The sequence below is a fragment of the Crocodylus porosus genome, unplaced genomic scaffold (genome assembly GCF_001723895.1).
Source record: "Crocodylus porosus isolate Cpor-Errol unplaced genomic scaffold, CroPor_comp1, whole genome shotgun sequence".
In the NCBI taxonomy this organism is placed as follows: Eukaryota; Metazoa; Chordata; order Crocodylia; family Crocodylidae; genus Crocodylus; species Crocodylus porosus.
Genome location: NW_017728943.1, coordinates 96,351,145 through 96,366,703, shown reverse-complemented (window position 1 = coordinate 96,366,703; position 15,559 = coordinate 96,351,145). Strand labels below are relative to the sequence as shown.

The 15,559-nt window shown below is 40.8% G+C and overlaps 1 protein-coding gene across 3 annotated transcripts in view; it reads left to right on the top strand.

Moving 5' to 3' along the window:
• Positions 1–15,559, top strand: part of MTR (5-methyltetrahydrofolate-homocysteine methyltransferase) — a 78,507-nt gene that overhangs the window by 60,635 nt on the left and 2,313 nt on the right. For all 3 annotated transcript variants that reach the window (XM_019549812.1, XM_019549811.1, XM_019549813.1), the window contains exons 25-31: positions 1,783–1,864; positions 5,168–5,266; positions 7,177–7,252; positions 9,444–9,599; positions 11,489–11,685; positions 13,468–13,668; positions 14,351–14,543. In XM_019549812.1, coding sequence (XP_019405357.1) covers positions 1,783–1,864; positions 5,168–5,266; positions 7,177–7,252; positions 9,444–9,599; positions 11,489–11,685; positions 13,468–13,668; positions 14,351–14,543 — 1,004 coding nt within the window. The remainder of the gene's footprint in view (positions 1–1,782; positions 1,865–5,167; positions 5,267–7,176; positions 7,253–9,443; positions 9,600–11,488; positions 11,686–13,467; positions 13,669–14,350; positions 14,544–15,559) is intronic.

The following is a 15,559-nucleotide window of genomic DNA, read 5'->3' as shown; positions in this document are numbered from 1 at the left end:
CTGAAAGCAACAGGTTTAAGGTTGAAGCCCTGGAGCAGGTAAGTTTGTTATTGCAAAAGAAAGTACCCTTGAGATCTTGTCACATTAGTAAATATATATGGGGGGAATCAGATGCAATTACCTTGGAAGTTAACACAACAAAAATCCTGTGATGGCTTAAATTATATGCAGTTACATGGTAGATATACATTCATTGTAAAAGCAATGAAGTTCCTTTATGCAAATCTTAAATAACTTTAAATTTAAGATGACACTCCTCCTCAGAAGATGAGGGGGAAGGCAGCTGAGTTAGAGTTGCAAGTGGTGGAGGGACAAGCTTCAGGTTCTCTCCCCTGTGCTTACCACTTAGCTGTGTGCCACTTCTCCCACCAAATAAGCTCTTTTGGCCCAGGGTAGGCAGTGGCTCAGCTCTGACTTTAGCCCTGAATTTTGGGCCAAAGCTGGAACTGCCCTGCTACCTGCCCAAGGCCATGACTCAAATCTAAGACCAGGCTTTTTTTTTCTCCACGTGCAGACTTTTTTTTTTTTTTTTTGCAGGGGGGGGGACTGGAGAGGATGGGAACCTTGTCTTGAATTAGTGTAAATATGTCAACACTAATTATTTGTCATTTTGTTGCTGCAACTGAATGTAACTTTTTATATTAAGAAAGTAGACTGGGATGAGGTAGTTGAACTAAGAATAAATGGACTTTTTCTTCCATTTTGCATCTCGCACTATTCTACTAGTTCTTTTTCAGGACCACAGAATGCCTGGTCAATTCATTATCTGTTGTTTTCCCCATGTATATCCATTTCCTGACCAACTTGCGTCAAGTCACAGCAGACATGCTGTCTTAAAGTAGCAAAATGAACAAGTGAGGTATTGCTTCCTGGCAAGCACGCTTACTTGCACATACTTTTATACCATTTGTCAGGACAAAGATCTGAAATAGTCAGCTGCAGGTAATGCATTAGTTTGAGCCTTAATTTAGCACTCCAGTCTCTATTCAGCAAAGCACTTTAGCAAGTGCTAAACAATCAGCAGGCTCCAAACATGTTCTTTAAGTGCTTTATGGACACAAATGGACTTATGTGTTCTAAACACTTTGCTGAGCTGAAGTCTTAGTGTGTGGTGACTTCCTAGTGAGGGCAAGATCTTTCTACTTAATGACTGCAAAGAGTTCCTCTTTCATCTCAAGAGTGGAGGGGCTTACGCTTTAGGTTTTGAAGACCACGTTTTTGCATGCAACTACTGTAAAACATGTTATGAACAGTCAGTCATAGTTCATCATTTGGATGTGTTGGTGAAAGTCTGAAGGCCACAGGCATAATTAACCTGAGGCATTTGTAAGAAAGAACTATTTTTTTTTTTTTCTAGAGGATTTAACCTTGAACACATCTCACTATGGTATCATAAGACTTGGTCAAGTAGCAGGTTGAATTCTTTTTTCTCTTACAATGCTGAAAGACCGTATGATGGCACAGAGAAGTTGATACAGAGTGTGGTCCAAAAAATCATTTCAGTATCTTTTGGAAGGAAAATGCTGTATACATAAGTCTACTTGTGTGTAGTAATCCATTTATATAAAACATATGGCTTATTTTTTTTTTCTCCTGAAAATTTTTTCCAACCGTGAATTTTGCATTTGTATACCTGCAGAATTTTTTTCCCTAAATATCTATTTTTATTTATAAAAATGTAACTTGATGTTTACTTGACTAGGTAATGTCTCCGAGTGCCTGGGTTTTGAAAAGTTTGTACCTTGTCTTGAAACATTTACTCTTGATCTGTTCCTATTTCAGAACACATACAGCTGTCAAAATTGCCCCGCGATACAGTGCACCAGTCATTCATGTCCTTGATGCATCCAAAAGTGTCATAGTTGTAAGTTCTGGATTGTGCAATTCCTGCCATCTCTCTCCCCTACCAGTACACACATCCTTTGTCCCTTCCCTTTAACAGTATATTTTTATTCAAAACAAATGTGCTCCTCCAGGGCTTGGTCCTGAAAGCTCGCTCTCGCGCTCTCTCTCGCTCTCACGCTCTCTCTTAGTAAAATGCATTAACTTGCAGAAAGCTAGATCAAGACCTCTGTATCATTTAAAGTACTATATTGAAGGAGTAAGGTGGTGTGTAAGTTGTGTTGGGTCCTGCCCAAAGAGGTCCCCAGGAGGAGGGCAGCAGGGCTGGGCACCCTGAGTCCCACATCAGGCAGCTCACATCTTCCCCCACCCCCTTGTGGGCTCTGCTTAGTTCTGGTCTAGCCATGCTGTCCAGAACCAAGATATAGGCATGTGTCCCACTTTTGCATTTTGAAAACGTGGTTATGCTGTCCCTAAATGCTGCTACTTGGTTTCTTACTATGAGGAAAGATCTCTTTCCCCCCCCCCCCCCGTTCCATCTTTCAAAGACAAGGTGCTTACTATATTCCAAGGCATTTTGTATGCAAGAACAGACAATATCTATGCAGAACTCCTATTCCAGTCCATTTGCCCTAACCTCTAAATTGAATGCCACCTATAAGCCTCTTTCAGGTTACTGAAAAAACAGTTTCACCAGATAGCCCAGTCCTTATGAGTGAGATCAGGGCACTCTGTAACTACTCTGTGATGGTGTAAGCCTGTGACTTATTTTGTGTTCTTTAGTTCCTAAGATAGGTGAGTTGGTTGCTGAAGTTTGTTACCCTTGTAATCTGTCCTTCATTCGCTGGGCTGCATGGAGGATGGGGCAGCACAGTCTATCCAAACAATGAGATTGGCTTTGTGATGCACAGGCTAGTATGTGGGCAGACATCGTTGTGCTGAAACAGCACCTCAGACATGTCTCTCTGTCAGTCTTTTTATATGCGATGTTTCAGCTTCTTGAGGGTTCTAATATAGTTGTGTTTACTGTGGTTCCCTTAAGCAAGATGTCAGCAAGAACACCCTCCACATCCCTGGCTTGCTTAGGAGATAAAATTGGGGGGCATTACTATTTAACTGATGCTCTTAGACTAGGTGGCCCAGATATGAAATGAAAAGAAGGACGTTGAAAAGTAGCCCATAGGATTTTGTTAAATTTGACATAAAATCTGGCCATTTGGTGATGCCAAAGCAAGTTTTGTTCCCTAGATACAGCATTTTTGTGCATTTTGAAGTTGATTGTAATGTCTTTAAAAGAAACCATTTTAATTTTTTGTAAAATGCCTAATATTTATGACAGCCAGGAATAAATACAGTATATTAGAATGAATTCAATATGTGTGATTCCTGACTCTAAGGAAACACACATTGATGAAAGTGACTATCTGAGAATTTCCTGTTAGTATCTGAGTGGCTGTTAGGGTGCTTTAGAATACTTGAAGTCATAGACTTAAATCTTTGAAGAACAGGCTAATATGAATAATTGAGATCTAAAAAACTACACAGTGAATTTTGAATACTGGGGTTTGCTTATGTTAGATTTTTTAGAAACCCTTTCGTTCTCAAACTGTAGATCTTCAAACTAAGTCAGTAGTTACTCGGTACTTTCTGATAAGTCAGTACTTCTGAAGCTTTGAGGATTTAAACTTGAAAAAAATTGCTTTTAATATGGACTCAAGAAGACAAGATCACATGATAAAGATGAATTTTCCTAAGGATCTTGCGGGGCGGGGAGAGGTTAAGACCCCAAGTATGAAATTTCAAGGACAGTAGTGAAGTGTTGCTTTGAAAAATGTTGAGTGGTAAGATAAAATGAGTATTTAAAGGAGCTGATTTTTCCATGTGTGGGTAAAGGAGATGAAAACCCCAAGGAAGGGGAAAAGAAGATGGCTGACTTGATGGTATCTTCATTTATTTTCCATATCCTCCCAACCCTATGCAGTTTCAGAATCTGCATTTGGCAAGTAGGTATTCCATGTGCTGGCAGATACAGGACAGCTGCTCTCTTTTGTGGTGGTCTGCTCCTACTCCCCAGTCTCACAGTGACACCCCATTAAAGTTAATGTCAATAAGGGTGTCCATTATCTTGGATAACATCTGACATTACCTGCATGGAGACATTTCTAGGGGAAGCAACTTCTGGTATGGAAGATGGACTGTGCAAAAACACAGAGCCTTTGTAGATTGCCTTAAACCAAAGCTTGTCTTTGTGGTGCAGAAAGATTTCAGTGTGAGAAGCGTAGGTTTTGTACACCAACCTCCTGCCAGTTCTGCTGGAGATAAGCATATTCTACAGGTAGCCCCCCAACATGGACCTAAAGAATGGTTTGAAGGAAATGTCAGCACCCCAAGCTCGTGATGTGAAATCCTGACCTCACTTAAGTCACTGAGACTTCTGCCACAGATTTAAGTGATTTTTACCTAGTGGAGTTTTTTGAAAGCTCCTGTGCAGAATTAACCTGCAGTTGATAAGATGTGGCGGTTTTTTTATGGGCCTGGTAGGGTGGAGGGGACAGAGGGAATGACTTCATAGTAGCAGTGAAATTACCCAAGTTTAAGATTAAATTGAAGAACTGAGTAAGATGCCACCAGAGACCCCAGCTTCCAAATTGTGATCCCTCATTGGGGGGTGTTGCTGCCATTTCCTAGTTGTCTCTTGTCTTGTTTTTAATTGCTCATTTTGGCTAACCCATTATTATCTTAAAAGCCTATTTCCAACGCTATAGTGACTTCATGAATCTTTTAACAAATGCTGATTGTAGCACCAGGCATTTACAGCTATGTAATTTTAGTAAAGTTAGTTACAGATTCATTGCCTTCTACCTTTTTAACTCTGTTAGAAATTAGTGACAGAGGGACAAATATTGGTACACTCAAAGTACCAACAGTACTGCTGTGAAGTACATGCGGGGCCTCAGAAGGGAGGTGTAATCCAAGTGGGAAAATGTTACTGTAAAAAGACTAGAGAATTGTCCATCCAAGTCTTGGTCTGGTTCATAGGCCTGTTTGAGCTTCCAGTTATAGTTTCCACCCCTTAGCTCTTCCTTGTGTCAGACTGAATCCTCATGACATCATACAGGCACTGTTGATGCGTGCAGAAATTAACATTATTATAAAGCTTTGAAAGCTAGCCTACAAGTTAGTAATGGCGTTACATCTGTCATGCTTAGCAAGATAATGCCTGTGGAAACTAGAGTAGGAAAAGACCTAGTTTAAAGTTTTCCCTGGGCTGGCTCACCCATGTTGCAATCTTCCTATTGTGTAAATTCCCATTTTCCTCCCTCAGTGCTCTCAACTGTTAGATGAAAATCTAAAGGAGGATTTCTTTGAAGAAATATTGGAGGAATATGATGACATTAGGCAAGAGCACTATGAATCTCTTAAGGTAAATAAACCTGTCCATTGTATATGTATGCACTCACACCCACAACTTTTCCTTTCTAAACTAATCAATCCTTGTATCACTATTAATCCTTGGACAGATTCTTTACTGATGTTCAGTGTATTTACATTGAGAAATTAATTTACAAAAGTCAATGTGAATTGACCTCTAAAGCTAGGTACAGACATTCAAGAAGCCTGAGATGGAATCAAATTATGTGGTTTTCTGTAAGTGGTATAATTTAGTTTAGCAGTGAGCAGATGGGGGTGGGGGGGCTAATCTTAGATCAAGTTCTGCCATTTTTAAGCCAGTCTGTGTGCCCCATACTTCAGTTCTGTTACATGTGTAGATCAGCTTCTGATTACGTATATCAGTAAAAATGTAGTGTCTACCTGGCCTAAAACAAAATCCTGCCCTACTCTTACAGTCACTTTCTCAGGAAAGTCCTGGTTGTCATTGTTCAGTGCTTATACTGTAATATCCTCCTGAGTATGGGGTCTATAGAATGGAGTATATACTGTAGTATGGGGTCTTGCAAAATAAAGGAGATGAGGAATGAAAGCCAGGCAAGGTATCTAAACAGAAATTTAAGGTTTAATTTTTGAAATGTTGGGAATGAAGGATGAAGAAATGTTTACATTGGAAGACAGAAGAAACAAATGGATAGGAAAAGAGTAAGAAATGCAGGTCTTCTGTTTAAATAGACATGGTAGGAAGTCCATTGAGAAACGCATTGAAAGTCCTGTCAGGTAGTTCCAAAGATAAACTCTTCTTGCTAAGAACATCCTTGCTTTCAGACTTCTCTTTGGACTTCATACCTGAGACTTTTGAGAAGAAACATCCTAAAAATTCAGTGTGGGAACTTGTAGGAGAAAGGCCATGCCTATTGCTTTTTCTACTGCTTTTTTCCTTAAAGTTTCCTATGGTTGTATTCCCACTAGAGCAGCTCCTCCAACAAAAGGTAACTTTTGGGAATTGTAGGAGTGACTTCCTGGCTCCATTGATATCAATAGCAAATTTTCTATTTTAACTGGAGCAAGGAATTTGTCCCAGGTGTTGACAGTCACTCTTTATTTTATTATTGATTATCCTAAATTTACTAGCTAGGTACAGAAATTACACACAAACCAGTATAAGTGATCAGAAACTGGTTCAGATCGGTAAAACGAGAAGTTGAGTACACACAAATTGCTTTCAAAATGGCCAAAACTAGTTTAAGATGAACCTGGATGGATGTAGTATAGGTCTTAACTGATTTGGGTTAAATCAGTTTATTGAACTTCTCTTCCAGATCCCTTCCAGATTCAAATTAACTCTGTCCCCCAGCATCCCAGAATGCTTTGTACGTCTCCTGCAAACCCCCTCTGGCGGGGTGGGCAGGCTAGCCTTGGCCAAAGCTGTCTGCTCCAGTAGAGCAGGGAGACATTCTGTAGCACACCCTTCTCTCCCTACCCTTTCTAGCTTCAGGCCTGGGCCAATGCAAACATGTGACTGCATTTCTGGACTCAGACGTGAATGTCTGTTCACTTATTTATGGGTACAGTCTGCACAGCTTAGCGTGACCTGCAAAGATTGAATCAATTCAGCCTCAGGCTTTTTGACTGTCTGTATTGAGTCATTGTGAGCATTTGCATGTACAACACTGTGTTGTACATCTATATGCATTTTGTTGAACTAATAAGGCAGCCTAAAGTTCAGGTATGGACATTAATACCCAAAACCTTTACAGCCAGAGGAACTAGAACCATCTACCAGAAGATAATGTAGTAGTTTAGTGGACTGGAATTCAAGCTCTCCTCAATAGCTTTATGTAAGGCCTAATAGGCTTATAGAATAAACATAAACTGTAGGAGAGTCATTAAAGATTTAAAGCTGAGAGGTTCTATCTATATGTATCCTATATTTCTATACAGGAAAGGAAATACTTGTCTTTGGAACAAGCCCGGAGAAAAGGTTTCCATAATGACTGGCTGTCAGATTGTAAACCAGGTCAGTGTGCAATTTTTTAATTGAACACTAAGCTTCATAAACTCACAAGGCGGCAATGTCTTTTCTGTGAAACAGCTTGAAAATAAATTGGTTTCTTTTGAATTTGAAGGGTTTTCCTGTTGCACAAATGAAGTGTCCCCTTTTTCTCTCCTGCAACTGTGTAGTTGTCCCATTATATTTAATTTCTGAATTTTTTTTAGAAATTAATTTTTATTGCTATGGATTAGTGGGGAAAAAACATAAGTTCTTTACAAGTGTCCATTACAGTACCTCAAACAGTACCTACTTTTATAAGATAGAACTGACGAGCAGGAACTTGCTTGTACCATTGGAGCTTGAGATTGCAATCAACTATAATCCTTTTCATAAACTGATTGAGCTCCATTTTAACATGTAACATTTAAGTTGGTCTAATTAAAAATACAGATTTACCCAAAGAACCTTATCTGCCTATGTCCTTATGTCCTTAAATCAACACAACTACAGCCTACACCCCCATTTTAACATATAGGCTTTTTGCCCCATGTATTTCTTTTCTAAGGTGGTTGAAAACCTCATGACTTTGATTATGTTCCTTCTAGTTTTCAGCCTAAATTTTATTCATCAACAGTTTATAACCGCTTGGTTATAGTACCAATGTTTATTCTTTAACCCAAATATGTATTTTTTCTCTCTGTGGTGTATACCCCATAATATTTTCATAGAGAGCAGTCATAATGCCTGTAGGTCTTTGTTTTTTTTTTACTTCAGACAGTAAGCTCATGTAGACTCCTTGTATGACTCTTCATTTTTTTCCTCCAAACATCCCAGTAATTCATCTCTGTACCTGTTCTAGTTTCAAATGAATCTTTCTTGACCATGGATGACCAGTAATGAACATGGTATTCCTGATGAGGTCCCACCAGTGCCTCGTATCATGGCATTGTTTTTTTCTTTTTTCTCCCAGAAATACCTTGCCTCATAATACTTCCATAAGGAAATCACGCTGCCGAAATGCAATGCTTAATTTTCATTAACTAATCTCTATAAACGTCCCAGTAACAGTAGCAGGAAGGGTAAGAAAGAAGCAGCTGCAGAACCAATGGCTACACCATGGCAGTGCCCCTTTATGCTCTTGTGTATACCCAATCCAGTACAGGTGTGTGGAAATTCAAAAAGTTCTGTAACTTCCTGACCACTTTTATAATTGTTCTGAAACTTAGCAGCACTCAGTGCTAATGACTGTCAGGGCTCTGTATGAGTATAGGATTAGGCCCTATGACCAGGAATATAAAAAGCACTTGAAATGGATCAGAAGCAGCAGTAATTCATCTATTCCCTTCTACTAGTTCTTGCAGTCAACAAAATGACTTCAAGTCCAGCACAACTTAAGTGTGAATCAATACCGTTTGGGACAGACCAATACAGAAACCTGACTCATGAGTGGATTTTAATGCCTGATAACAAAGACATAACTAGAAGCTTTGTGCCTTGGGTGATGGCAGTAGCTGTGGCAGGTGCTGTTTTTTGCACCCCCTCAAAGATGGTGCCTTGCTTGCTTACCCCCACTTACACTACTGCCTCATGATCTTGTAAGCCATGGGTTGGCAACCATTTAGAGCAGCAGGCCACTGCTTGCAACCTAGCCATCACACCATAGGCTGCCACTCTTCCACCATTTCCTGCCCTTCCAATGCCCAGGCCTACCTGCTGCCACCTCCACTGTCTCTCACACTTTTCTGTCCCCAGTGGCAGTGGGGAGTGTCAAACTTGACAGCAACCATGAGCAGCACATGACATGGGGGGTGGGTCACTGTGGGTGTTGGGGGGAATTGGTGGCAACACATGGAGTGAGAGGAGTGGGTGATGCACTGGGCCAAGCTGCATACTACCCATCCCCCATGCTGCTGTGGGCCAAACTCAGCATATCACGTGTTGCATCCAGCTTATGGGCCGTAGACTGCCAGCCTCTGTTCTGTGCAGTGCTTAGACTGACTTCAATTTATTGTGACAGTCTTACAAGGACGACACCTGTCATTATTTTATTGTAGCATTCCTGTGGTAGTAAGGGTTCAATGGTGCAGTTTTAGGAAAGAGAAAACTAGGTTATATAAAGCGGTAAATTGTGTTCACGTGTTGTATTGGATAGGTAAAAGACACAAAAAAGTATACCATTTTTTTTAATGACAACTGGTATTTTCAATTCCTACAGTTAAACCTAGATTCATTGGCACTCAAGTATTTGAAGATTATGATCTGCATAAGCTGGTTGAATATATTGACTGGAAGCCTTTTTTTGATGTCTGGCAACTTCGGGGCAAATATCCTAATCGAGGATTTCCTAAAATCTTTAATGATAAAGTAGTAGGTAAGTATTGAAATGGTCACAAAGAAAAATGCAGACAGATATTAGATATTTTTCTAACTGTACAGAAATATACAAAGATAAAAAAAAAGCATGTGGACAACTTAAATTTGAGAAATGTTGTAACATATAGCAGCAGTATTTTGAATCTTAAAATGGTAGCCCAGGAAAGTCTATGAGAATTTTTTGACATCCATTTAAAGAGTCAGCCTGTATGTCAAATAAAGGAGACATTTTTGATGGTGGAAAAATATTAGAGGGCATAATATAGCTGTATTCATTGCTGGAGAGCACTGTTAGCCATGACTCCTAATACGTATGATCTCCAAAGTACTTTGAAATAAGTCATAAAGCTTCAAGTGTATGTGGAACTTCTGAAACTTGGTGTTCTTTTTCTGCTACGCTGGTTATGCAAGTGCTGTCACTACAGCCTCTTGCTGTCATTCAGCTTTACCATTCTTGCCTGTACAAGTATTTTGGCAGCTGCATCTCTTGTACATAATATGCATGTCACAACCACGTAAATGCTAGAGATGTGCAAAACGGGTCGTGTTCAATTCGGATTCAGCCTGAATCAGGGACAGTGCTTCAGTTCGTTGATTCAGATCACTGTCCTGATTCGATTCGCCTGAATCCAAATCTGAAGATTTGATGCTGATTCAGAGAATTAGTGATTCGGCCATAGACGCAGCTTTAAATGTTTTTTTTCTATGTACCTCGGTACCAGGTGTGGCTCATGAATGTTGCAGTGCTGGGGCAGATGGAGCATCCCACAGGACCACGGGGGGCTCCCTGTGTGCTTGGCAGCAGACCCGGAAGTGGACCAGAAGTACTTCCAATCCATTTCCAGGTCTGCCACCGAGCACACTGGGAAGCCCTCCCTGCTTCGGTGATCAGCTGTGGAGGGATCCCAGGTGTGCCCCCAGACCCAGGAGGCACTAGTCACTGAGCTGGTGGGTGCCCCCCGGTGCGCTCCCCAGCAGACCCGGAAGTGGACCAGAAATACTTCTGGTCCGCTTCCGGATCTGCTGCCGAGTGCTCTGGGGACACCCCACCCGCACTCCTGTGGGATGCTCCGTCCACCCCAGCATCTTGGGATTCACGAGCCACCTGGTACCTTGAGGTATGTAGAAAAAACATATAAAGCTGTGTCTGTGTCTGTGTCTGAATTGCTCTGATTTGATTTGGAGAGATTAAAGGGTCTCCTGATTTGATTTGGATTCGGAGATTCAGCTACCAAACTGGGCCGAATCTCTGCTGAATCAAATTAGTGACCGAAGCTTCACACAGCCCTAATAAATGCATCACACCGGACACCTTTTGTTAGCAACATAGACGAATATAAGTGGAGGAGGGTTCTGTCGAAAATGTGTTCATCAACAGAAAAACAGATTGGAAGCTGCATTAAGTTGTACTATAATTTAGTTATAGGAAGTATAGGAGGCTGTGGGACACGACTTATGAGGAAAGACTGAGGCACCTGGGCTTTATTTAGTCTAGGGAAGAGGAGACTGAGAGGGGACTTAATAGCAGCCTTCATCTATCTGAAAGAGCTTCGAAAGAGGATGGAGCTGGATTGTTCTCAGTGATGGCAGATGACAGAACAAGGAGCAGTGGTCTCAAGTTGCAGCAAGTGAGGTTTAGGTTGGATATTAGGAAGAATTTTCTCACTTGGAGGGTAGGAAAATACTGGAACAGGTTACCCAGAGATGTGATGGAAGCTCCATCTTTGGGGGTTTTCAAAACATGGCTAGACTAAGCTCTGGCTAGGATGATCTGGTTGGGGCCAGTCCTGCTTTGAGCGGTGGGGTGGACTAGATGCCTTCCTGTGGTCTGATTCTATATCACTCCTGAACTGTGTTGGATTTTTTGTTTGTTTTATTTTTCTGTAGGTGAAGAAGCCAAAAGAGTTTATAATGATGCTCAGAATCTGCTAAAAACTTTGATTAATCAAAAGAAATTACGAGCCAGGGGCCTGGTAGGGTTCTGGCCTGCTCAAAGTGTTCAAGATGATGTTTATTTATATGCATCAGAAGAGGCAGTGCAGTTTGCAGAACCAATAGCTAAATTTTACGGCTTAAGACAACAGGTAGGAAGATGAAGTATGTGCTGGCTAAATGTAAAGTTTGTTGCACTAATTTGTGTTGTAGATGGGACATGTTAAAAATGAAGTTCACTATTATTTGATGTGGCAATTACTACCTAATGCTTCTGTTTCCTTTATTTTTATTCTTTGCTTTAACAGGTAGATCTGTAAATGGTATAACAGTTATTTTGTTCCAGGACAATCCTTAGATTTGATCTTTTCTGATTTGAGGTGCTGTTTTCTGTTTGTGCTTGAATATGTAGCCTAAGGCATTCTGATGCTGTGCATCTTCAAAATATAATGTCTGTATTGGGGTCCCTGGATTCTGCATTGTACTAGAAATTTTGTCAGTTTAAATTAAAAACTAATATTTTCCATAACTTAAATATTTGGAATGAACACTGCTTCAGCTGAAGCCTCATTAGTGCAAAGCAGAACAGAATACTTGTCTCCCATGACTTCCATTCAACATTTCTTTTAATACACAGGGTTCTCTCTTGTATTGGAGCTTGATAGACACTTTCCACCTGAAAATCAAGCATGTATCTGATATTTTTGTTGGTTTTTTAGGGGGGGAAAAAAAAGGAAAAAACAAAATCCACTAGTGTTACAAATAAACTTTAGGGGCTAGAACTGAAGGAGATTACATGGACAGTGTGGAAGGGGAGAAATTATTTTTGTTTTTTTATTTTATCTTGTGCCTTGACAGCGCTTCATTTTTAACCTGTTTTGTTCTTCCCTGTATGCTGTCATTGATTTTTACTCTAGTTTTAGATTAGTAATAGACAAACGCGGTCTTAAAAATGTAAACATGTTGTTGTGAAATGACTACTGGAGGCAGAGATTATAAATTAGTATACATAAAATTACTCCTTCCCTTAACTGAGTAGATTTCCAGGATGCACGTGTCTATTTACAAGCCAATTTCTTTGCTGTATGTGATACGCTAATTGTAGGCCTTGGTATGCAATTTGTGCCTCTTGTACCCCTTGGGATGATTGTTATTCCTGTGTTCTGCCTCTTTCCCTGGTTTTTCTTTTGGCATTCTGGGAAAAGTACAATGCTGTTTCCTTTCCTCAAGAACACTTTTAAGCTACTGTAAGAAGTTTTATAATGGTATACTCATTTTGAGCATGGATATTTGAACATGCTTTGCAGTGACTAAGGCTTGAATGGTCTCAAAAGCATGGTCAGCACCCTTCTGGAAAGTAAGTGGGGGAGGCCAAGGAACTCCACAGCTGGTAGGAGCAGGTCCCATGTCAGCATCTCTCATACAGAACTTACATGTGAGATGGACTAGCTCTATCATCCGATCCCCCTTATCCCACAGGGGTTGTCGGATTGTTCTTGTTTTATAGCTTTTTATTCCCAATAGGAATTATTCATGATTGCTAGTTTCAAGCTGAGGTCAAAATTCTCCTGAGATCTGCCCAGCACGGCATCTCTCCTTCTCTGCTTTATGTTCTTCCTCAATGAGCAGAACTCCTTTGTTGGAAGGAGAATACCAATATCTGATTTGGGATCCACAGCACAGATCTGAAAAAGAGAGGATTTGTTTTTTTTAACCCTGATTCAAACAGCTGAAAGACATCAGGCATCTAGGACTGGAATATAATACTTCTCTTCTAAAGCTGACAGGATTATCTTGTATCTAGAAGTACTTGCAGTTTAAAACATTATCTCCCTTCTGTTTAAGGAAAGTAAAGTGACATATTTCTTGTGTTTGATGGAGAAATTGACTTAAAAAGAATTCCCTTTTCTTATTCAACATTTTTATTACTTTAGGCAGAAAAGGACTCTGCCTGCATGGATCCATATTACTGTCTCTCTGACTTCATCGCCCCCTTGGATTCTGGAGTTCGTGACTATTTAGGCCTGTTTGCTGTGGCCTGTTTTGGGGTAGATGAACTGTGCAAAGAGTTTGAGAAACAGTGTGATGACTATAACAGCATCATGGTGAAAGCCCTGGGAGACCGGTTAGCAGAGGTAACATTTTATTACAGATCACATGTGCACTTTGTATGAGGCTCATTTGACAAGTGAATGCTTCACCTTCTTCCATAAAGCCAAATGTCACAAGACCTACAGTTTATGCTGTGCATTAAATCTGAAAACATGAATGTCATGGGAAGAATCCACATAGACAGCAGTACTAGAGATACAGTACAGCTTTCTAGACCTTGTCATCACAAAGGCATCATCTTAGGTTCACATATCTCCAAAACTATTTTGGTTGGTTTGACAATTTTTAAACTCCTTGCCTTACCTCTTTAAAAGTATCTGTGCATCGGGAACTTTGAATTGGACTATCTTTTTTGAGCCCTCACAGGACTCAATAGTTCCACAGTTCAGCACACTTGCAGGGCTTTCATTTATATTAGTACTTGTACGAGCATACTGAGAATACCATTTGACCTACTGAATCTAAGGCCGCCTCTCCACTGGGAATTTGTCCTGAGTCTAGCCATGCATAATTGGCTGCTATAGGTTGTGCAATAAAAGATGAGATTTTGCATCAGTCCAATTTACAGCTTAGCTCTCTGCTTGATAGCATACCAACTTCCATTACAAGTTATAAAGCAGTAAAAACAGACGATGCTCTTGTTAGCCTGGAGCAAGTTGCTGTTAATAGCTTCTGCAAATTAAAAAGGTTGCCTTGTTTCCCAAGGCGTTTGCAGAGGAGCTCCATGAAAGGGTCCGAAAAGAATTATGGGCTTACTGCAACGATGAACAGCTGGATATTGCAGAACTGCGCAGGATCAGATATGAGGGAATCCGCCCAGCCCCTGGGTATCCCAGCCAGCCTGACCACACTGAAAAACTTACCATGTGGAAACTTGCAAGTATTAAAGAAGCAACAGGTACCACCAACATGTTTTTGTCATCTTTTTATATGTAAACGGAGAGTTAGAACAGTGACAGTATCCAGTGCAGATATTCATAAAACAAAAATCAAGGTGTTAGTTGCCAGGATTACCGTCCCTTATTTTTCCTTTATAGGTTGTTTAATCACAGGCACAGAGGGTTTTTTGGGGTGGGGAGAAGGGGTTCCCCTGTAAGATTATCAGTGGAGTATTTATCCTGTAGTGTAGCAGCAGATTTGTCATCAGAATTCAGTTTGCATTTAAACATGTTTTTAATGTCTTTATGGTTGCAAGCAAACCTTCCAAATAAACTAATGCAAGTGACACACAGTCTGCACTACTAAATTCTGCCAACAGTGTTTTGAGTGTGCTCACACTAAAAGCCCCTCTGCAATGGAAGAACGCTTTACTCTGCAACAGCTGCTGCACCTCTGCTGAGTAGAGTAAAGCTTCTGTCATCAATCAGCATCAACACTCCTATACCTTGCACTGGCTGTCATAATTTAGTCGGCAGTGACCTCTTCTCAAAGTACATTTGGGCAGTGCAGGGCTGCAGCAGCTCTGTTTCTAGGATTGGGTGGTACAGGGCTGCTCCTGTTATGTCCCAGCATGCAGCTCTTATAGCTGGGAGGCATAGCTTCTCTGGGCTATTTTGACCAGAGTGGGCAGGTCTGATCCAGATGCAGCAGAGACTGTGGGGAGGATGACCTCATTCTGGCACCCTCTACATTGTCTTCTGGGGCAGGTGTATTTTGGCACCATAGTTGATCATGGTAGACCTGCCTGAAGTGTGTGTACCAGTGACCTGCTAGTGTTGGCTGCAGTCCAACTCGGTGTAGACGTAGCCCCAGTCTGCAAATAAGTCTTAGATTTCATGTTGATATTTTAGATGTTAGGGCAGGTTTGCTGCTAGACACAAAATCCCAAGCTACTCTCTCAGGTTCTCACAGCCCCAGCTGTTTCCTTCCTAATTGTCAAAATATGCAAGATCCCACCATCCCCTCCCCACTGGG